The sequence below is a fragment of the Hyaena hyaena genome, unplaced genomic scaffold, assembly GCF_003009895.1.
Source record: "Hyaena hyaena isolate Hyena2069 unplaced genomic scaffold, ASM300989v1 scaffold_6, whole genome shotgun sequence".
NCBI classification, from domain to species: Eukaryota; Metazoa; Chordata; class Mammalia; order Carnivora; family Hyaenidae; genus Hyaena; species Hyaena hyaena.
The window spans coordinates 209,742-228,342 of NW_024080638.1; the positions used below are offsets into that span (position 1 = coordinate 209,742).

At 45.1% G+C, this 18,601-nt stretch overlaps 1 protein-coding gene across 1 annotated transcript in view; it reads right to left on the reverse strand.

The window, feature by feature from the left end:
* Positions 1-18,601, reverse strand: part of ABCA1 (ATP binding cassette subfamily A member 1) — a 133,146-nt gene that overhangs the window by 36,622 nt on the left and 77,923 nt on the right. Inside the window, exons 12-22 of the mRNA XM_039240113.1 lie at positions 14,102-14,299; positions 13,125-13,330; positions 12,140-12,316; positions 9,938-10,160; positions 7,983-8,204; positions 7,357-7,561; positions 6,165-6,278; positions 3,858-4,029; positions 2,163-2,294; positions 1,156-1,298; positions 807-944 (exon numbers count right to left, since the gene is read on the reverse strand). Coding sequence (XP_039096044.1) covers positions 807-944; positions 1,156-1,298; positions 2,163-2,294; positions 3,858-4,029; positions 6,165-6,278; positions 7,357-7,561; positions 7,983-8,204; positions 9,938-10,160; positions 12,140-12,316; positions 13,125-13,330; positions 14,102-14,299 — 1,930 coding nt within the window. The remainder of the gene's footprint in view (positions 1-806; positions 945-1,155; positions 1,299-2,162; positions 2,295-3,857; positions 4,030-6,164; positions 6,279-7,356; positions 7,562-7,982; positions 8,205-9,937; positions 10,161-12,139; positions 12,317-13,124; positions 13,331-14,101; positions 14,300-18,601) is intronic.

Genomic DNA, 18,601 nt, shown 5'->3' on the forward strand with positions numbered 1-18,601 from the left:
GGAACCTGCCACATGTCAGGCAGCGTGTAAGGGGTCTGCATGCGTTCTCGAGTAACTTAATCCTCTATGAAGCAGGTACTGCTGTTACGATAGGTAAAGAAACTAAAACAACTTAAATGACATATCCAAGGTCTCAGGGCTAGAGCTGGCCCCAGAGTCCATGATCCTCATTTGCTCATCTACTCTTGTTCCAACACATATATGGCACCAGGTTGGGAAAAGAGATGAACAAAGACACAGCCTCTGTTCTCGGCAATCTCAGCCTATAGGGGAACCTAGTTACAATAGACATTTCTGAGTTCTATGCTAGAGGTAGTTCTCGTGACCTTTATCTCCATTTTCTTTCTTTCTGGTCCCTGTATCAGGAAGCCTAAATTTTAAGTGTCCTATAAACCAGGACTTCCCCATCCAAGCCATGAGTGAGCACAGAACTTTAAGAAGTCTGAGGGGCACCTGGGTGGCACAGTCAGTAAAGCGTCTGACTTCAGCTCAGGTCATGCATGATCTCACAGTTCACAATTTCAAGCCCCACATCGGGCTCTGGGCTGACAGCTCAGAACCTGGAGCCTGCTTTGGATTTGGTGTCTCCCTGTCTCTCTGCCCCTCCCCTGCTTGCACTCTGTCTGTATCTCAAAAATACACGTTGAAAAAAAATTTTTAAGAGAAAAGCAGTCTGACAATTTCCTTGAGAAGCAATTCTGTTGTTCTAGCAACAACAGCCATATGACAGCTCCAGCCATACTTCTCAAGAGTCTCTCCATCTCTCCCTCCCAGTCCATAAGTCAAAATAAATACACATCGGCTACCTTGTCGATATTTCAACAATAGTTCCCATATTCCCCTGCGGGAGTAAGGGTCCACGCCAGCTGTGGGCTCATCCAGAATGACAACCTTGGATCCTCCAACAAAGGCCAAAGCCACAGACAGTTTTCTTTGCATTCCACCTAGGAGAGAAAGAGAGATGTTCCAGGACTGGCCCCAGACAGCAAAGGCAGAGGTGTTGAGAGACGAATGGAGGCACCTACGTGGGGACAAGCCAGGGACCCATTTATGACCTACTCACCCACCCCCACCTCCCCCCACTGGAACACTGGGGCAGCTATTGGTTCTGCAGTGTGTATATGTGGGGGAGATTGCTGAAGGAGGGCAACTCACCTGAGAGCTGACTTGTTTTGCTTTTCAGTTTGCTGGGAGGCAACCCAACATCCAGGGCCATTTGCTCCATCTCTGCTTTCACATGCTTCTCTGAGAGTCCTTTTAGACGAGCATAGAACCAGATGTGTTCTTCTACAGTCAGCCTGGGGACACAGGGCAGGTCAGATCTGCACCCCACAGGCTACATCACAATACAGTGCTTCCTGACCCAGAACAGAATAGGCATATTTCCATAGCCCTTTGCCCCAAACCTTTTCCTAATTTATCTACTTCTAAAAATTAATATGAAGAATCAAGATAGAATAATAAGCAACCACCTGAGCTGCTAAAGAAGCCAAAGCTGTAATGTGACAGGTCCTTTCAAGCCATTTCCCAGCAGTCCTGGCCACCACACAGCAGGCAATTGCAACTTTCAATCTCAGGACCTCAAAGGGCCCACCCTACAGCCCCATCAACCAAGAAACTGGCTCAGCAATTACCTGGAACAGCCCTTCTAAACATCAAAGGACCTCAGACTACACAAGAAGGGAGGTCCCTGTGGAGGACACAAGCCTGAGCCACTCACTTTAGGTAAGAGGAAATTGGGGCCCAGAAGGGGAGAAGTCCTTGCCCAAAGTCACAGAGCTCAGGTCTTTCTCTGCTACAGCAGAGCAGGAAATGTTGGGCCATCGTGACAAAGGCCTTGAGGCACTGCCAGGTTCTGGGCAGTAGAGCCGCTGCTGGCATCAGGGAAGCATGAGGAGGGAGAGGAGATGGGCTAATTGGCCCTCTAAAATGTCAGCAATGGAGCGAACTACTTCCCAAGCCCTCAACCACCAGCCAGACTGATGGGACCTCTCCGGCCCAACAATCACCTCCTGATTTTCCTAAAACAACGGACAATCGGGTCTCACCTCCCTGCATGGTTACCCCCACAGAAGGTAAAATGCTTAAGTCCCAGTCTGCCCATGACTCAGGGCACACACATCCAGAGAGGGCCTGCTTCTCACAGTGCTGCTGGTACTCACATGTCAAATAGCACGTTGTGCTGGGGGCAGACCCCCAGGTTCTGCCGGATGGTGCTCATCTCAAAGCGAATGTCTTTCCCCAGGATGTAGGCAGTGCCCGAGGTGGGAGGAAACAACCCAGTCAGGATTGACCTGAGGACACAAATTCCCAAGTACAAGAGTCAGTGTTAATCCCTCTCCTCTGAAATGCTCCACGCCAGGCTGCAGTCAGGACAGCTATGGCAGGGGTAACAACCGTCCCACACCCCCATTCCTTCCTAACAGACCCTAACGGACTCCCACAAAACAAAGAAGTCTTTGCCTTAGTGAATAACTAGGAGTGCGCCTATGTGTTGGAAAGAGCAGTATCAAGAGAAGTGTTTTTCAACAAAGATTCCAATTTGCAATGAAAAGTACAGTTGGAGGGGTGCCTGGGTGACGATGTCCTTTAAGCGTCCGACTCCTGATCTCAGCTCAGGTCATGATCTCACAATTCATGAATTCAAGACCCACATTGGGCTCTGTGCTGCCGATGCAGAGCCTGCTCAGGATTCTGTCTCTCCTTCCCTCTGCCCCTCCCTCACTTGTAAGCACATGCGCCTTCTCTCAGTATAATAAACTTTTAAAAATTTAAAAACAAGGAAGTACTGTTTGAATCACGCACTTTGTAAGTCTAAAATCATATCCATGAAAAACGGAAAAACCAGAACAAGTTATTCAAAGATAAAAATCATTTTTGTGTTAGGCAGTAGGGCTTTTGTGTGCTTTTTAAAAGGGTGGCTCAGTCAGTTGGTTAAGCGTCACACTTCAGCTCAGGTCATGATCTCACAGCTCATGAGTTAGAGCCCTGCACTGGGCTCTGTGCTGACAGCCTGGAGCCTGGAGCCTGCTTCGGATTGTGGGTCTCCCTCTCTCTCTCAAACATTAAAAAAAGACTAAAAAACCAAAAACCTCTCTCTCTGTCCCTCTCCTGCTTGTGCTCTATCTCTCTCTCTCTCAAAATTAAAAAAAAAAAACAAAACCTAAAAACCAAAAATAAATATTATCTGCAATGTTCATATATTGATTTTGCATTAACAAAAGAAGAAGAAGAAGAAGAAGAAGAAGAAGAAGAAGAAGAAGAAGAAGGAAAGGAAAAAGAAAAAAAAGAACAAGAAAAGGTCATTATCCCCAAAGGCATACCCTTTGCAACAGATGAGGGACCACACTGAAAGTCACTGAGGCTAACTCTGGTGTTTATGGCTCGTGCTCCCTTCTGAGACTGCCCACTGTAAGGTCTTTATAGGTCCCTATACGTCCCAGAGAGGGCAGTCATATGGCCAGCTGTCTGGCCGTATTTCATACCTCCTGAGCGACAGAGCTCCTGGAAATCACTACTTCTCTCCAACATATCAAATCTTTCTTCCCACATTCTTGCTTCAGAGTTCTAACCAAACTGGCTATCACAGCCTCATGTTCCAGGAACAGTACAGAACTCTGAGAACTCCATGAGAAAGGTCATCAAGAGGCTCCTAGGCAGTTTTAGACTTAAGAAATAACATCTAGCAAAAACCAGCGCCAAAAAATCACTCTTGTGATTAGATAATATCCTACATTCATCAGCGCCTCATGTGCTCTGCCTCTGCCTCAGTGACCAGTGCAATGTCCTTACATATGGGTTTCTGACTGCACTATGGAACCTTCTTGTGGCTTCTTAGAGCCACACCCGCTTCTTACATGGTGGTGGTCTTCCCAGCTCCATTGTGGCCCAGAAAGGAGGTAATCTGGCCCTCATAGAAATTCAAGGCCAGGCCATCAACAGCCACCTTCATGCCGTCTCGGTAAACCTTCATCAGGTTCTGAATGGACACGCCCAGCTTCAGGTGTGTGGGCTCCTCCTCCATGCAAACTGTCAGAAGGCAGAAGACGGGAATGAACTCACAGCAAGTACTGACAAGTGGAGCACAAAGACACAGGGGCTCTGACCGTACTTTCAGAACCGTCCTCTCTCCATGGATACTTCTGGTTTCTCAGGCAAGCAGACGACTAACATTTATTTAGGGTCTATTTGGGCAGTAGTGGTGATGCAAATTCATTGATAAAGGAGCACTCACGGTCTTTGGGAGAAAAAGATTTGACAAGCACTTAAAATATATGAGGCTAGGGGTGCCTAGGTAGCTCAGCTGGTTAACTATCTAACTCTGCATTTCCACTCAGGTGATGAACTCATGATTCACGGGACTGAGTCCTACATTGAGCTCCTGCATCAGTGTGGGGCCTGCTTGAGATTCTTTCTCTCCCTTTCCCTCTCCCTCTGCCCTTCCCCCCGCTCATGCACACATACACCTCTCACAAAATAAACAAACACATACACAAAAAATACACTAAGAAAATAGAAGCCTAAAATTTGTTTAAAAAAACATATATCAAAAAATGCCATGGAACTGAGGAATAGCCAGCCCATGCAACACTACTCAGGAATAAAAAGGAACTATTGATACACATCACAACTTGGATGGATCTCAGGGGAATTCTGCTGAGTGACAAAAAGTCAATCTTGAAATGTTACATACTATGTGGTTCCATTTAGATCACATTCTAGAAATAATAAAACATACAAGTGGAGAACAGATCAGTGGCTGGCAGGTGTCAGGGACCGAGGGAAAAAGGAGGTGCCTACGGCTTTCAAAGGGCAGAATAAGGGGGTCTGTGTTGATCGGGCAGTTCTGCATCTCGACTGAGCTAGTAATTACGTGGATCTGCATGTGACAAAGTGCGCAGAACTAAATACACACACACACACGAATGTGTCCATGTAAAACTGGTCCAGTCTGAAGAAGATCTATGAGTTGTATCAATGTCAATTTCCTGCATTTGATACTGTCCTAAAGTTATGTAAGGGGTTACCACTGGGGGAAACTGAATGAAAGGCACAAGGGAACCATCCCCCCCCCCCATACTATTTTTTGCAACTTCCATGAGTCAGTAATTATTTTAAATTAAAAGGCTTTCCGTTTGTCAGAGCTATGCAATCTCAGAAGAGGAAGTGACTGACCACCTAGAAATCTAGAAGAACTGCTCAGGGGAAGGGGTACAGAACTGTGTCTTGAGGAAGGAGTAGTAATTTAGAGGGCAGGCAAGTTAGAGAAAGGGATCTTCCATGAGAGGACACAGCATGTACAAAGGCACAGAGATGTGGGAGAGCATGACATGTCCTGGCAACGGTGAGCAGTTCTAGGTGATTCAGAATTAGGTGTAAACAGGAGTCTGGGCCAGCAGAGTAGAAACAGCAGGAGAAAAGGCTGGGATAGTGGGCAAGGCCAGTTGTAAGTTGTCTGCTATGCCTGCTAAGGAACGTCAGACTTTTCCACTGGTAACTAGGCGAAGGCACCGAAGACATCGGCAGAAAAGGGACTTATTAAGTACTTAGGAAGCCACATTGAACACAAAGATAGTTTCTCTCCAAGAACCCAAGCCAACAGCTCAGAAGGCAAAGCCTTTGCTAAATTGTGGGCACCTTCGTCAACAGTTACAAGCCAGGAGAGGATTAGAGCTCTGGGTAATGAAGGGTAAGAATATCAAGAAGCACAGGCTGAGCTCTGGCAGCCACTTGGTGTCAGCCTACACAGGTTCATATATCTATCACGATGACAAGGCAGACAGTGAACTTATGGTTCCACAATCACAGTTGTCCTTACCTCTTCCTCCTAGCTATTAATGTATTGTAAAGAATATGTGTTGGAAGAAGGTATATGTGTGTAAGTATAGAGATCAAGGGCTTCCTTCTTAGAAGCCAAGAAAACAAAGACAATGTCCCTCAAGGACCCAGATAGCAACTCCCCGATAAGTCAACAAAAGCACTGGACACAACTTGCATGGGAGAATTTGGAGAGATGCACTGCATGTGATTTCTCTCCCCCTAGAGTGGTTTTATGTTCTCTAAGGGGAAAAGCCATCCTTTGCCCCTGACCATCACTGCCGGAGGGGAGGGGGGTGGGCGGGGGATTGTCACGCAAGACGCACAGGCAGGTCAGCAGCACTTACTTTCTGATATTCCCTTCTGGCTGGAACCAGGGTGGCTCTTCTCATCACTTTCCTCACCAAACCAGTAGGATTTGGTGCAAGGAAAATACCAGGGCCTGGGTATTCCATACTGGCCTGAAAGCAAAGATAAAAACCAAGATGTAAGACAAGATTGGCAACATGCTAGCATTCCCGAGGTATCCCAGCCAGAACTACTCCCTCCTTGACACAGCCTCTGGAGATGGGACAGACTGGGATAGAGATGGCGGTAGGGGGATCTAACACTTGCTGAGACCTATTAAATATACATTCTATACCTCTCTGAATCCTCAAACAACCCCATGAGGCAGGTTATCAGCCCCATTTTACAGATGAGGACACTGAATAGCCTACCCAAGGTCACTCAGCCAGTAAGTGAAGAAATCAGAATCTGAATCCAGATCTGTATGACACAAAATTGCATCTCCTGTGCAGGAAGCTCAGATAGAGGTCACATACATATGTTTCACGCACATATGTTTCACGCACATATGTTTCACATACACTCCCTTTTAGGAACATCAGGTGACCCAGAATCTGTTAAACCTTACTCTCTCAGACTGTGATCTACATAAAAATGAATCCAAGGTCTTGGTCAAGGAGATTTATTAAGGGAAGTACCAAATTGAATTTTATGAATGCTAATTTGATTGAATCACAGGGCTTAGAGCCAACATCTCTTACTATTTATTCACAAGCAGTACTCAGGCAACTGAACATCTCCTGGTGGGAATTCTGGGGATACAGAATCAGAGAACTGGGCCAGCACTGGAAGCAGGAATCTCCTGGACCAGCTGACCCAGTGTTACCCAACTGGGTTCGCCTCTAAGCACCAACATTTACCAGCTGTGTGTCCACAGGCAAGTTACTTCTTTGACTCATAGTTCTCTCATTTGCAAAAAAATGTGTATGAGTAAATTCCGAAGTATATATAACACCTTACACAGCACCTGGTGCACAGTGCTTGAGAAATGAGAGCTACGTCAGTAGTAAGAGTTATACTTTTAGCATCAGCTGCTTTTCCTTGGATTGTTTGCCTTGGGTCTAAAGCCCTAGCTACATTTCAGGGAGCCCCGGGCTCTGCAGAAATTCCAACACAAACACGGGAGAGCTCTGCAGCTAGAAATGACATTTCCCTAGCAGATGGCTCACACAGTGTGGAAGCTCCGTGTACCTGGAAAGACAGCCTCAATGTACCACGTCATCACTCCATAGATAAAGGTGTCGAACAGCATCATGGAGACTGACGTGGTGAGGTTGAAGCCATCTTCCTCCGTGGGGCTCTCAAACAGGTTGTCCCACTGCACCCCAATGCCCTGCTCCTCAAAAAGGGCAAAGTACTCACAGCCAAACCCAAAAGCCACAGGAGACAGCAGGCTCTGTGGGAAGGAGGCAAAAGTCACGTATCCATCTCCTTGTCTTTCATTTTCTATCATTTCTAATGTAAACTCCACTCAAAGAAATTTGAATTTGCAGAATGGATCAATTACAAGATATGGAAGTATTCACCTTCAGATCCCTTGAGGGTAGTAGGCTCACTAACAGCATATAAAAGGATTCTATTTATAAGTGCTCATTATGCACACACATTTCAGAAATGCACGCATGATGGAGCGTAACACTTTTAAATTTTATGCTTCCAAAGATGCTCCAAAGGCTCAGCAATCTTGCACGCGTGCGCGTGCACACACACACAAACACCCCACCCCCAGATACGCACACACTCCTCTCCTTTTCTCAGCCTCAACTACAAACACCAGGGGCTGTGCCCACAGCCACTGCCCACGGGCGGCTGCTCACCACGAAGATCTTGAGCGTGAAGCCCACATAGTCTTGCCACGCCACGCACAGGACGTAGGGCAGGTAAAGAATGAAGTAGATGATGCCCCCGCAGGCTGCCGCCAGGTTGGCTCTGGAGAAGAGTGTGCTGATCAGGAAGCACTGCAGGATGGTGACCACGGCAAACACAGACAGAAAGACAAACACCACGCTGGGGTCGCTGTAGGGCAGCAGGTTTCCTAACTGGGAAAGAAGAGACCTGTTAAATGTGTCGCCCCAGAAAGCAAGCACATCCTTGCACCATCTATGGGAAGAAGCCAGGGCTTACTCACACTCATCTCAGAGAGAATATAGGGAAACAGTTCTTCCCATTGTTTTGATGAAGAAATTGAGGCCGAATAGAAGGACAGTGACTGGCCCAAGACCACACAGCAAAGTAATAGCAGAGGCAGGAACAGAAGAGTCCAGGGCTGAGATTCAGTTAGCTCCATCCCAATGGACAATTGTGTTCTTTTTTCTCAAAGAAATACCACTACCTGGTTTCTCCCTTCCTAAGAACTATGACACTCTCTCAGCATGAAGAAAGAGTTGTGGGAGACAGCACTCTAGGACTTCCCCTTCCAAAAGCAATGGAAAATGGCCAGGAAATCTGCTTATCCCCTCCTTGGTAACCTACTATGGGTTCTGCGTTCCCACAACCATCCAAACCTTTGTGGGCCTTTCAAGCCTCTCCTGGCCCAGTTCATCTGGGTATGTCTGCGTAGGGCTGGCCAGCGCGTGGCCCCAGAACAGTTCTTGCCCACCAGCCACAGGACCACTGCCTCCCACCATGGAGCTCCACCCCTGCAGTCAGATGTCAGAGCATGAGAAGGGGTTGATTTTAGCAAGGTCACTATTGGGTGACCTCAGTGAGGCCCTTCATTTTCCTTGACCTCATTTGCTGAGATGTTAACTGGGTTAGTGAAGCTACAAGAAGAAAGCACAGGTGATGTGCTCTAGACAGTGCTTGGCAATCAGTAAGTGCTCTTTGTAACTAACAGTAGCTAGTATTCAACTAAATGTTAGCTCCTATCCCTTTGCACTCCCCTCACTTTGAAAATATTTATTTTTAACATGATGCAACCTTAAAACAAATGGTTGTAAGGAAAGAAAATTGGTATATAAACCTATTAATATATGCGGTGGGCACAGAATAGCACTGCCCAGAGTCCCCTTGGAGGACTGTTGCCTGGCGGTCACAGAAGACAGCTGTCAACTAGGTATCAACTCCTCTGGGTCTGTCACAGCCACAAAACTGCCTGGCCCTGGGGGATATCATTCCAATGACTGACTGAGGGGACTGGGGTATGGGGTATCAGGGAGGGAGGCCTTGGGACTGGGTATTTCAGCTCAATGAAGGACAATTCCAGCAAGCTGTGTAAGCTCCAGAGCGACCGTGGGGCTGGCCCTGCACTGCATTTCATACCTCCTCCGTCTGCTCAATCCTGCATACTCCCCATCTGTCCCATAGATGCTGATCCCTAATAAATACCAATAAACGCACCAAACTCTGTCTCAGGCTCTGCTTCCAGAAAAACCTAACCTGCAATAATACGGATCTCTCAGATTATGGCTTTTATAAATTCTGGCAGAATCACTACCCAATACATCTAAGGAAATGAACAGCAATCAGATGCTGTCATGGACCACTGACATCTGCCAACCAGATGTCACGGCATAGTTAAGTGTGTGCCTACCTGGGAAGCAAAAGCCCTGGGTTCTAGTCCTGCTCAGCCACCAGCCAGCTGGGCTGACCCCTGGGCAAGTCACTGCCCCTCTCTGGGCCTCACTCTTCCCAAATGTAAAATGAGAAAATTTCAAAAGATGACATGTATGACTCCTTCCCTCCCAAATACTCTTTGCTTTACTTCTCACACAGCAGGTGTTGGGCTGTGTAGAAGCTCCCTGACAGCAGGGAGCTGGCGTGGCAGCCTTACTTTCAGGATGACCACCAGCAGGCTGGCGCTCACGAGCAGAGGAATGAGGCTGCTGATGAACCAGCTGAACCAGAGGATGCCGTTGTCCAGGCCCATGATGCGCATGGTTTCCTTCAGCCTCGCCTCTTTCTCATATACAATGCCCTTGATGATCACAGCCACAGAGTAGATCCAGGCCAGCGTCATGAACAGAGGCATCGACCGGCTCATCACCCGCAGGAAGCTGCAGGCCCCAGGAAAGGGAGGAGAAATAGAGGGAGTGAGAATTGGGCTCAGAGGCCAGTGCCCTCAAGCTTGTGTGCAAGAGGAACCCCCAAGATGGAGCCCATGAGGGGCAGGACCTCCAGACTGTGAAATGTATAGGTTATCAAATGCTTCATAAGGAGCGCAACATACTGACAGTCAGACCAATGGAGTGCTGCCAAGTGGAATTTCTGTAGGGCCTGCTTTAGCCACGAGGTAACTACGAGGTGCACATTACTTTAAAGTACAAAAAAACCCAACTCCTTCTCTCACGGAAGTTCAACATCTCCAAGGTCATCTCACTTTTGACTTGCACAACTTTTACCACAGATAACGTAGAAACAGATTCTAGGCAGCTCTTGTCAGTAATATTTCAAATTCCAAACTAGAATAAGAAATGCGGTACTGTGATGTTAAAGGGACACAGACTTTGGACGCTGGAACTCCAGGCTCAAGGCCCTGCTTGACTATTTATGCACATACCTATGTGACAACAGGCAAAGGCCCTTAATGCTGCAAAGCTCCCAACCTGTCCTCATCTTAAGAGGTCCTTCCTAGAGTCAATCTCAGCTGAGGGGTTGGCTGGGGGCAGGGGTGGGGTTAGAGGGTGGGGTGGGGGTCTTTGGGAAACTCTGGCTAATCTTTCTGAAGGTAAAATACAAGATAATTCAGGGTGACTTGGAAAAGCTAGAGTGAGTCATGCAGGGAAATCACTGCTCAATGCAAAGCAGAGAGCAAAGTACGAAGAGGCTCCCTGCTTCTTCAGCACTCTTGATCGCTACACACATACAACAGAGAATAAGAGAATTTCCAGAATTTGGAAGAAACGTTACATATCTTAGATGCCTGCAATAACTACACCTCTGCCTGTTCTTTCTTACAAGAAATCATTAGATCCAAAGGCACAGTTCCCATGAGATCTTGGCAGCTTAGTGACTAAGTACTGAAAGATTATCTAAAGTCTAAGATAAAAAAGGCCTTGTTCAGTCTTATTTGGATTGTTTAAAAATGTGATTTACCACTTATAAAGAGAAAGTGGATAAACTGACATGGAGTCAGTTTTTATGGGTCCAGATTGCTGTTCCTGTGTTTGGGGAATGTGTATCTGTGTGGATGTGCTTGCATGTGTTTGTTGCAACACTTTAAATTTGCAGTTTGAGCAAACTTTGACCAAAAAGGGAAGGGCGTAAAAAATGTAAGTACTGGGGCACGTGGATGGCTCAGATGGTTAAGCATCTGACTTCAGCTCAGGTCGTGATCTCACACATGATTCATGGGTTTGAGCCCTGCATCAGGCTCTGTGCTGACAGCTTGGAGCCTGAAGTCTGGAACCTGTTTCAGATTCTGTGTCTCCCTCTCTCTCTGCCCCTCCCTCACTTGCACTCTGTCTCTCTCTCTCAAAAATAAACTTTAAAAAAATTTTTTTAAATATTAAAACAATATATATATAAGTGCTGGTAACTATGGATAAAAAAAAGAAGGAGGAACACCTGGGTGCCTCAGTCAGTGAGGCGTCTGACTCTGGATTTCAGCTCAGGTCATGGTCTCACGGGTTCATGAGATCAGGCCACATGTCAAGCTCTGTGCTACACCATGGAGCCTACTTGGGATTCTCTCTCTCCCTCTTTACCCCTCCTCTCTCTCAAAATAAACATTTAAAAAAGGGGCGGGGGGGAGATGACCACTATGTGCACATGCATGTCAGTAACATGGATAGAATGGTCAACTACCTACATCTAGCATCTTATCTCCTAAAATCTTCACTGAATTTCAAAAAAGATGTTCTTGACCAATATTAACACACATCTAAAATAAATAAAACCAAAGCATTCTATCTCCTTTGGTATGTATGCACATGCTTGTGTATGCATGTATGTATGTATGTACACGTGTGTATGTACTCCCTCTGGGGACAGAGTTAACCAGTTACGAGAAGATGGTGGCTTAGCGGTAACTTACATATCATCGACATAACAGGGGTAGGGCATCTGTTGCACATAAACACCAGTTTTCTTCTCAGTGCCGGTTAGCACCCTGATGATCGCCTGTTCCACCACATCTTGCAAGTAGGCAAAGCCTCCCCAAACGTACCGCATATCCTCAAAGGGGTCAGCCCGAGGACCCGGGTCCCAGTACCTAAAACCAAACCACAGGTGATCAAATATTCATTAGAATCATACACCAAAAAAAGCCAGGAGTAGCTTAGTCAGTTAAGTGTACAACTTGATGTCGGCTCGGGTCATGATTTCACGGTTTGTGAGTTCGATCTCTGTGTTTAGCTCTGCACTGACAGCATGGAGCCTGCTTGGGATTGTTCTCTCTCTCCCTCTCTGCCCCTACCCCACTCATGCTCTCAAAACAATATATAACCATTGTTTAAATAAATTGAAAAAACTTTTTAAAGCCTATCACTCACAATCCTGCCACCATTACAAAGCCACTATTTTCATTTCTGCATCTTATTTTCTGGTCTCAGCAAACATGTGCACACATTTTTAAACAGATATAATCAGTGTGGTCATCCCAACCTGCTGGTTTGGTTTTCTCCCCCTTCCTCTGCTACCTTACATTGCATCAAGTGGACATACCAAATTTTGCTTAATCATTCCCATTTATACTGGTTATTTGCCCTTTTTTGTAAAAATGGATAATGCTAGCCCAGCGAACCTAGAGCCTTTTCTTTTCTTTGTTTTCCTGTTGATTTAATGCTGTGGGATTAATTATCTTGAGCATAGGTGCTGAATCAAAAGATGATTATTTTATGACCTCTGAAATAACAGTCTCTAAGTGTTGAATGTGCCACTTTTACCAAAATCATGCCACCAATCTGAGTTATTTTTTGGTGGAATTTCTACCACATTATTAGTTAAAATGAAGTGCCTCCAGTCAAAATAGCTGCTCTTGATGTCCCCAAAACTGGCTGGTGTGGCAGGATTGAACTCACCCATCTTTGATTTTATTTGTCCTCTCCACATTATCAATGTCCATTCGGATCTTGTACTTGACATGATGGGGCAGCTCAACACTGCCAGGAGTGATTCCGGTGAACACGATCCCAGCCCAGAACTTCCTCTCATCCAGTAGCTCCATGGACTTGTTGATGAGCCGGACTTCCGTTGCTATGGGTTCGAGCTTGTTCAGGTTGACACACTGGTGGGAGCAGAACGGCCTTCGTGAGAACACTGGTGGCCAGGGAAGACACTGTTCTAAGAGGGACATGCTAACTGCGTGCCATTTTTATCCCCACTCTCATCCTCTCCAAAGTCATTTTCCAATATTCAGTTGAGAACAGAGCCTTTTGTTTTTTAACTGTAATTTAAGAGAATGCTGGAAGCACTTAGAGTAAGTTACTTCCGTTGATTTTGTCGAACGAAAGAGGTTGAAACCATGATCATACCTCATTTTCCTGTTTTCCTGGCAATTCTGAATCATAACTAACCACGTAAGAAGACCGAAAATAAACAAACAAGAACACAAGAAACCACACACTCACAAAAAACACCTTATTTGTCCCTATTAAGTCACATAATTTTTTTAAACTAGATTTTTTAAAATGAAATTTATCCTATTAGATTTTAGATAAATTGAATAAATAATGCCTTTTTAAGGGCATGCTTTATTGTCATTGGGTTTTGAGCTATATATAAAAACTTGGGAAAACATAGAAGACCATGAACAAAAACCCTCTTGAGGAAAACAGAATAAAGCTAGAGTTAGGTCTGTTTATTCACACATTCAGTCATTCAACTAACATTTATTGAGTACCTTTTATACACCAAGTCCTGTATTAGGTTTGAGGGATACTACTGGAACTAAGACTAGACATTATTTCTCAACTTTCCTCCAATCCAAACCTTACAGCACCATCTCAGAGAAAGAAGCTGAAGACTTTTCTAAATGATCCATGGATCAGATCCTCACCTCCATGAAACGAGAGATGGTCCGAACTGCCTGGTTGGTCTCATTGAAGGCTTCTCTCCAGGTATACACAGAGCCATTAGCAGACTGGACATCCTCTGGGTGCTTGGCCAAAAATGCCAGGATGTCTTTAGCGGTCCAACCTAAGCCATCCAATTTCTGTTCCCAAAACTGGTCATTGCTTCTGCTGTCCAACAGTGTCTGCCGTTTCAATGAGAAAGTACAAGAAATAAACACCAACTAAATCTAGATACTGGGTCTTACAGGATTTACAAAACCTAACCTTTTCACATATGTTGTCTTTTTTTTTTTTATCTTCACAGAAAACTGTAAGGTAGTAATAGTGTTCCCCTGTTACAGGTGAGAATACAGAGGTTGGAGAGGGAATAAAAAGTTATGATTTTAACCACAGCTGAGTCACAATGCTAACTGGCATGGAGCTGAATGAAACTCAAAAGTCAGACTAGTCTGAACCTAGTGCCCCTATGTTTCCAGCCTAGCTTAACAGGATCGACTACAGTAACAACAATGATCATACTTACTCTGTACAGTTTTTGTTAGATTTGTATGCTTTACCTCATACAACTCCATGAGGAAGATCAGTCTTAAAAGTTCCCATTTTTACAGATGAGAAAACAGGTCCAGAGTTCAAGTCCCTAATCTAAGTTCACACAACTCATTTGGTGGCAAAGTCAGGGTATGAAACATGGACTCTGATTTTACTGCATCTTCCCCCTGCATTATATCATCTTCCTCTTTTGAGACTCAAGCTATTGACTCTTCATAATGACCTTATCTCTAGACTGAATAAAACAAACCCACTTGTGCTATTTAGTCTGGGGAGACGCTGCCACTGTAAAACCAAGTAAAACTGCAGGATGCATGGATGGCAATGCAAAAGAGACCCGTCTTCCATTTCTCATTCCCTAGCTGATTGGTTTCCCATGTAGATCAACACGGAAGAGAAGGACAAACCAATCTGGTGTTCAACCAGTAGATCCAGAGGCCTGGGGCAGAAGCCTGCACAGTGTGGCCAGAAAGATGAGTCAGCTCCAAATCCAGCTCATGGAAAAGAAGTGGTACAACTACCATCACAGCTTTGTGAGGGAAAGGGAAACTCTAGATCCTCTGAAGTGGAATCTCTACAGAGCCAAACACTGCTACTTTTTAAATCACTCTTATTTCCACTAACAATTTAAGTTTTCCCCCATGTGCTTCATATTTATTATTTTAATGGGAACATAATGGTTTTATGGAGTATATATACTATAATTTCATTAACTATTCCCACCCTGCTAAGAATTTAGCCTATTTCTAATTTCTCACAATAACAATTATTACTACAATAACATTTCCTCTCATACAGTGACTTCTTTCTTTAAATTATTTCCGTAGGATCCATCCCTGAGGGTGTATGGATTGGAGATATACAAGATAGCACTTTTTTATGGTTCTTTGCAATTTTCATTCCAAATTACTTTCCTATAGGGAATAACAACTTAATACTGTCATCAGTAAGATATGTAAATATTTTCGTTAACATAATGGATACAGGTTTTTACCTCACAGAAGTTCACAGAGGTATGTTACCAATTCTGAGATGACTATTTGGAGACTTGAACAGGTAAGAACAGAATAAAGACACACGGCATTTGGGGTGAGGCCGCCCTGCTCTGTGTGGCTTCTGAGAAACATGGTTCAGGTGGCAAGACAAGTAAGATGTACCCAGTGAGAGCACTCATCACATGGCCGTTCTAGGGAACCTGAGGTGCTCCAGAGCTATAAGATCATCTTGGGAGCAGTAGTGAGGGAGGGAGCAGTGCCTTGAGACAAAGGAGGCAAAGAGCAGCTCAGAAAGGAGAACAGTTTAGTGTCAGTGGGTTCTACGACTCAACACAGAAGTGCCTCCAGATCTGGGGGGGGGGAGGGGGAGGGGGGTTGGGGGCAGGATGTGATACAGTGCATGTAGACAGAGCTGGAAACAGTAGCAAGGTAAGAGCTACCACAAAGTAGAATGGTGGTTTCCAGGGGCTAGAAGTGAAGGAAATGGGTAAGTTAAAGGGTACAAAGTTTCAGTTATGCAATCTGAGTAAGTTCTAGATATCTGGGGCACAGCAGGATGACTACGGTTAACAATACTGTTTTGTATATGAAATTTGCTATGTGGTTACTTTGTGAGATGATGGATATGTTAATTAGCTTGATTGTGAGGATCATTTCACAACATATACTACATCAAAACATGCTGTACAGTCTAAATATATATAATTTTTATTTATCAATTATACTTCAATAAAGCTGAAAAAAAGACAAGAGCTATTCCAAAAGAAGTAGAAGCCTCAGGCACCACCTCACATACCAGACACGAGGTGGGTACAGAAGACCGAGTAGCCCAAGTTTGTGGAGTTAGACAAACACTCCTTAAGAGAGAGAAGAAAGGCGATGAGGAGGTTCCTTCGACTTCCACCCACAGGCTGAGGAGTCCCTAAATCAGTGTCTCAAGCTTAACCACCTCTGCACTCCAAGCCTCAGCACCAATGGGCGTACTGGACATCCCCACCATCCATCAGCTAGAAATATTTCCCCCTCCACAATCAAGCAGTTGTCAGGCTTCACCTCCTGCTGATGCCTTGGCTACCTACTTAAATGGTCTCCACTCTGGTCTCTGCCTTCCATCTTTCCACACTTCAATTAACCTACCATATCAGGTTAACGTATCTACATCTCTCCTTGTTTAAAACCCATTCATGATCCCTCAGAGCTTCACGTAAAAGTTCTTGGCTTTACACACAAGGCTTCCAAGCCACATGTCATGCCTCTCTCCCTATCCACAGTTCCTACATACATTTCCTATTACACATCCTGTGTTCTCCCAGCAGAATCCCTAACAAATGCCATGCCATGTTTACAAGTGTTTTGTTTTCTCAGAACTGGGAGTCTGTGAGTTGCTATAACATCCAAGCCAAAGTCTCCATCTTATTATACTTATATTAAAATTTTTTATTTAAAAAAAAAAATTTTTTAATGTTTTTTATTTATTTCTAGGAGAGAGAGAGAGAGAGAGTGTGTGTGAGCAGGGGAGGGTCAGAGAGAGAGGGAGTCACAGACTCCGAAACAGGCTCCAGGCTCTGAGCTGGCAGTCAGCACAGAGCCCGACGCGGGGCTCGAACCTACGAACCGCAAGATCATGACCTAAGCGAAAGTCGGACGCTTAACCGACTAACCCACCCAGGCGACCCATATTAAAAATTTTTAAATCAGGGGTGCCAGGCTGGCTCAGTAGGTAGAACACAGGATTCTTCATCATGGGGGTGTGAGTTCAAGCTCCATGCTTCACGTAGAGATTACTTTAAATAAAATCTTTAAAAAATTTTAAATCAGGGGCGCCTGGGTGCCTCAATTGGTTGAGCGACCGACTTCAGCTCAGGTCATCTCACTGCTCGTGGGTTCAAGCCCTGCATCCGGCTCTGTGCTGACAGCTCAGAGCCTGGAGCCTGTTTCAGATTCTGTGTCTCCCTCTCTCTCTACCCCTCACCTGCTGGTACTTTGTCTCTCTCTCTCAAAATAAATAAACATTAAAAAAAAAATTAAGTCAATCAATCAAGTAGGGGAAGCATCCATCTGCCTACAGACTAAAGCTCATGGAGTCCCTACAACAAAGAACAGGACCAGGAAGAGGCAAGGACAGGACTATGGGGCTGTGAGTGGCTGGATCATGTAATCCCTTTCAGAGGAGAGACTACTGGAGCCCAACAGAGACCCATCCTTGAAGGGCATGAGTTGTTATTATGAGTCAGCCATAATTCCATATATCCATACAAATTATTTTTTTTCTTACCAAAGTCCCTTAGTTTTTAAAGGCCCCAATTTAAGAATTCTGCATATATAAAAGCACTAGGACAACAAAGATGACTGTAGCTTTCCCATCACTGGAAGGCTCCCTGAGTATTTTCCCCCAAATCCAGGGTATCAAGGGAGAGTACCTTTCAGGTAGGTACCGCCTCTAAAACTGAGCTGCCCTTCTGATCAATGAGGTGTCAAGATAGAAAACCTGGTAAAATCCATTCCTGCTTCTTAATGGCAGCAGAAACAAAAGAAAGAGGCCTCCCTCTCCGTGGAGATAGGAAATAGTCTAATGATTCTCTGACTCAGCCCGAGACAGGGATGATGTGATTAAATGGCACTCAGGCTCGAACAAAGGAAACATTCTGTTCTTGCTCAAGCTCTTCCACTTTTGAATCCAATTGTCTCTGGAGCACTTATCGCTTTCAAGTGGCTCAGAGCACTAAGGGCAATTCCCCTCAACACCTTAACACTGCTCTGCACTCCAAGAGCACCTTGGGAGCAAGCATCTCAGCCCAGTCTAGAGGTCAGACCAGGCCCTTGCCCCCACACCTCTGTCGAGACCTACACCAAGATATAGGAAGGCTAAATAAGATGCCATGGTTGGCTTTAGATGAAATGAAAAAGTCAGGGTCCTATAATCATCAATCCCAACCCTCG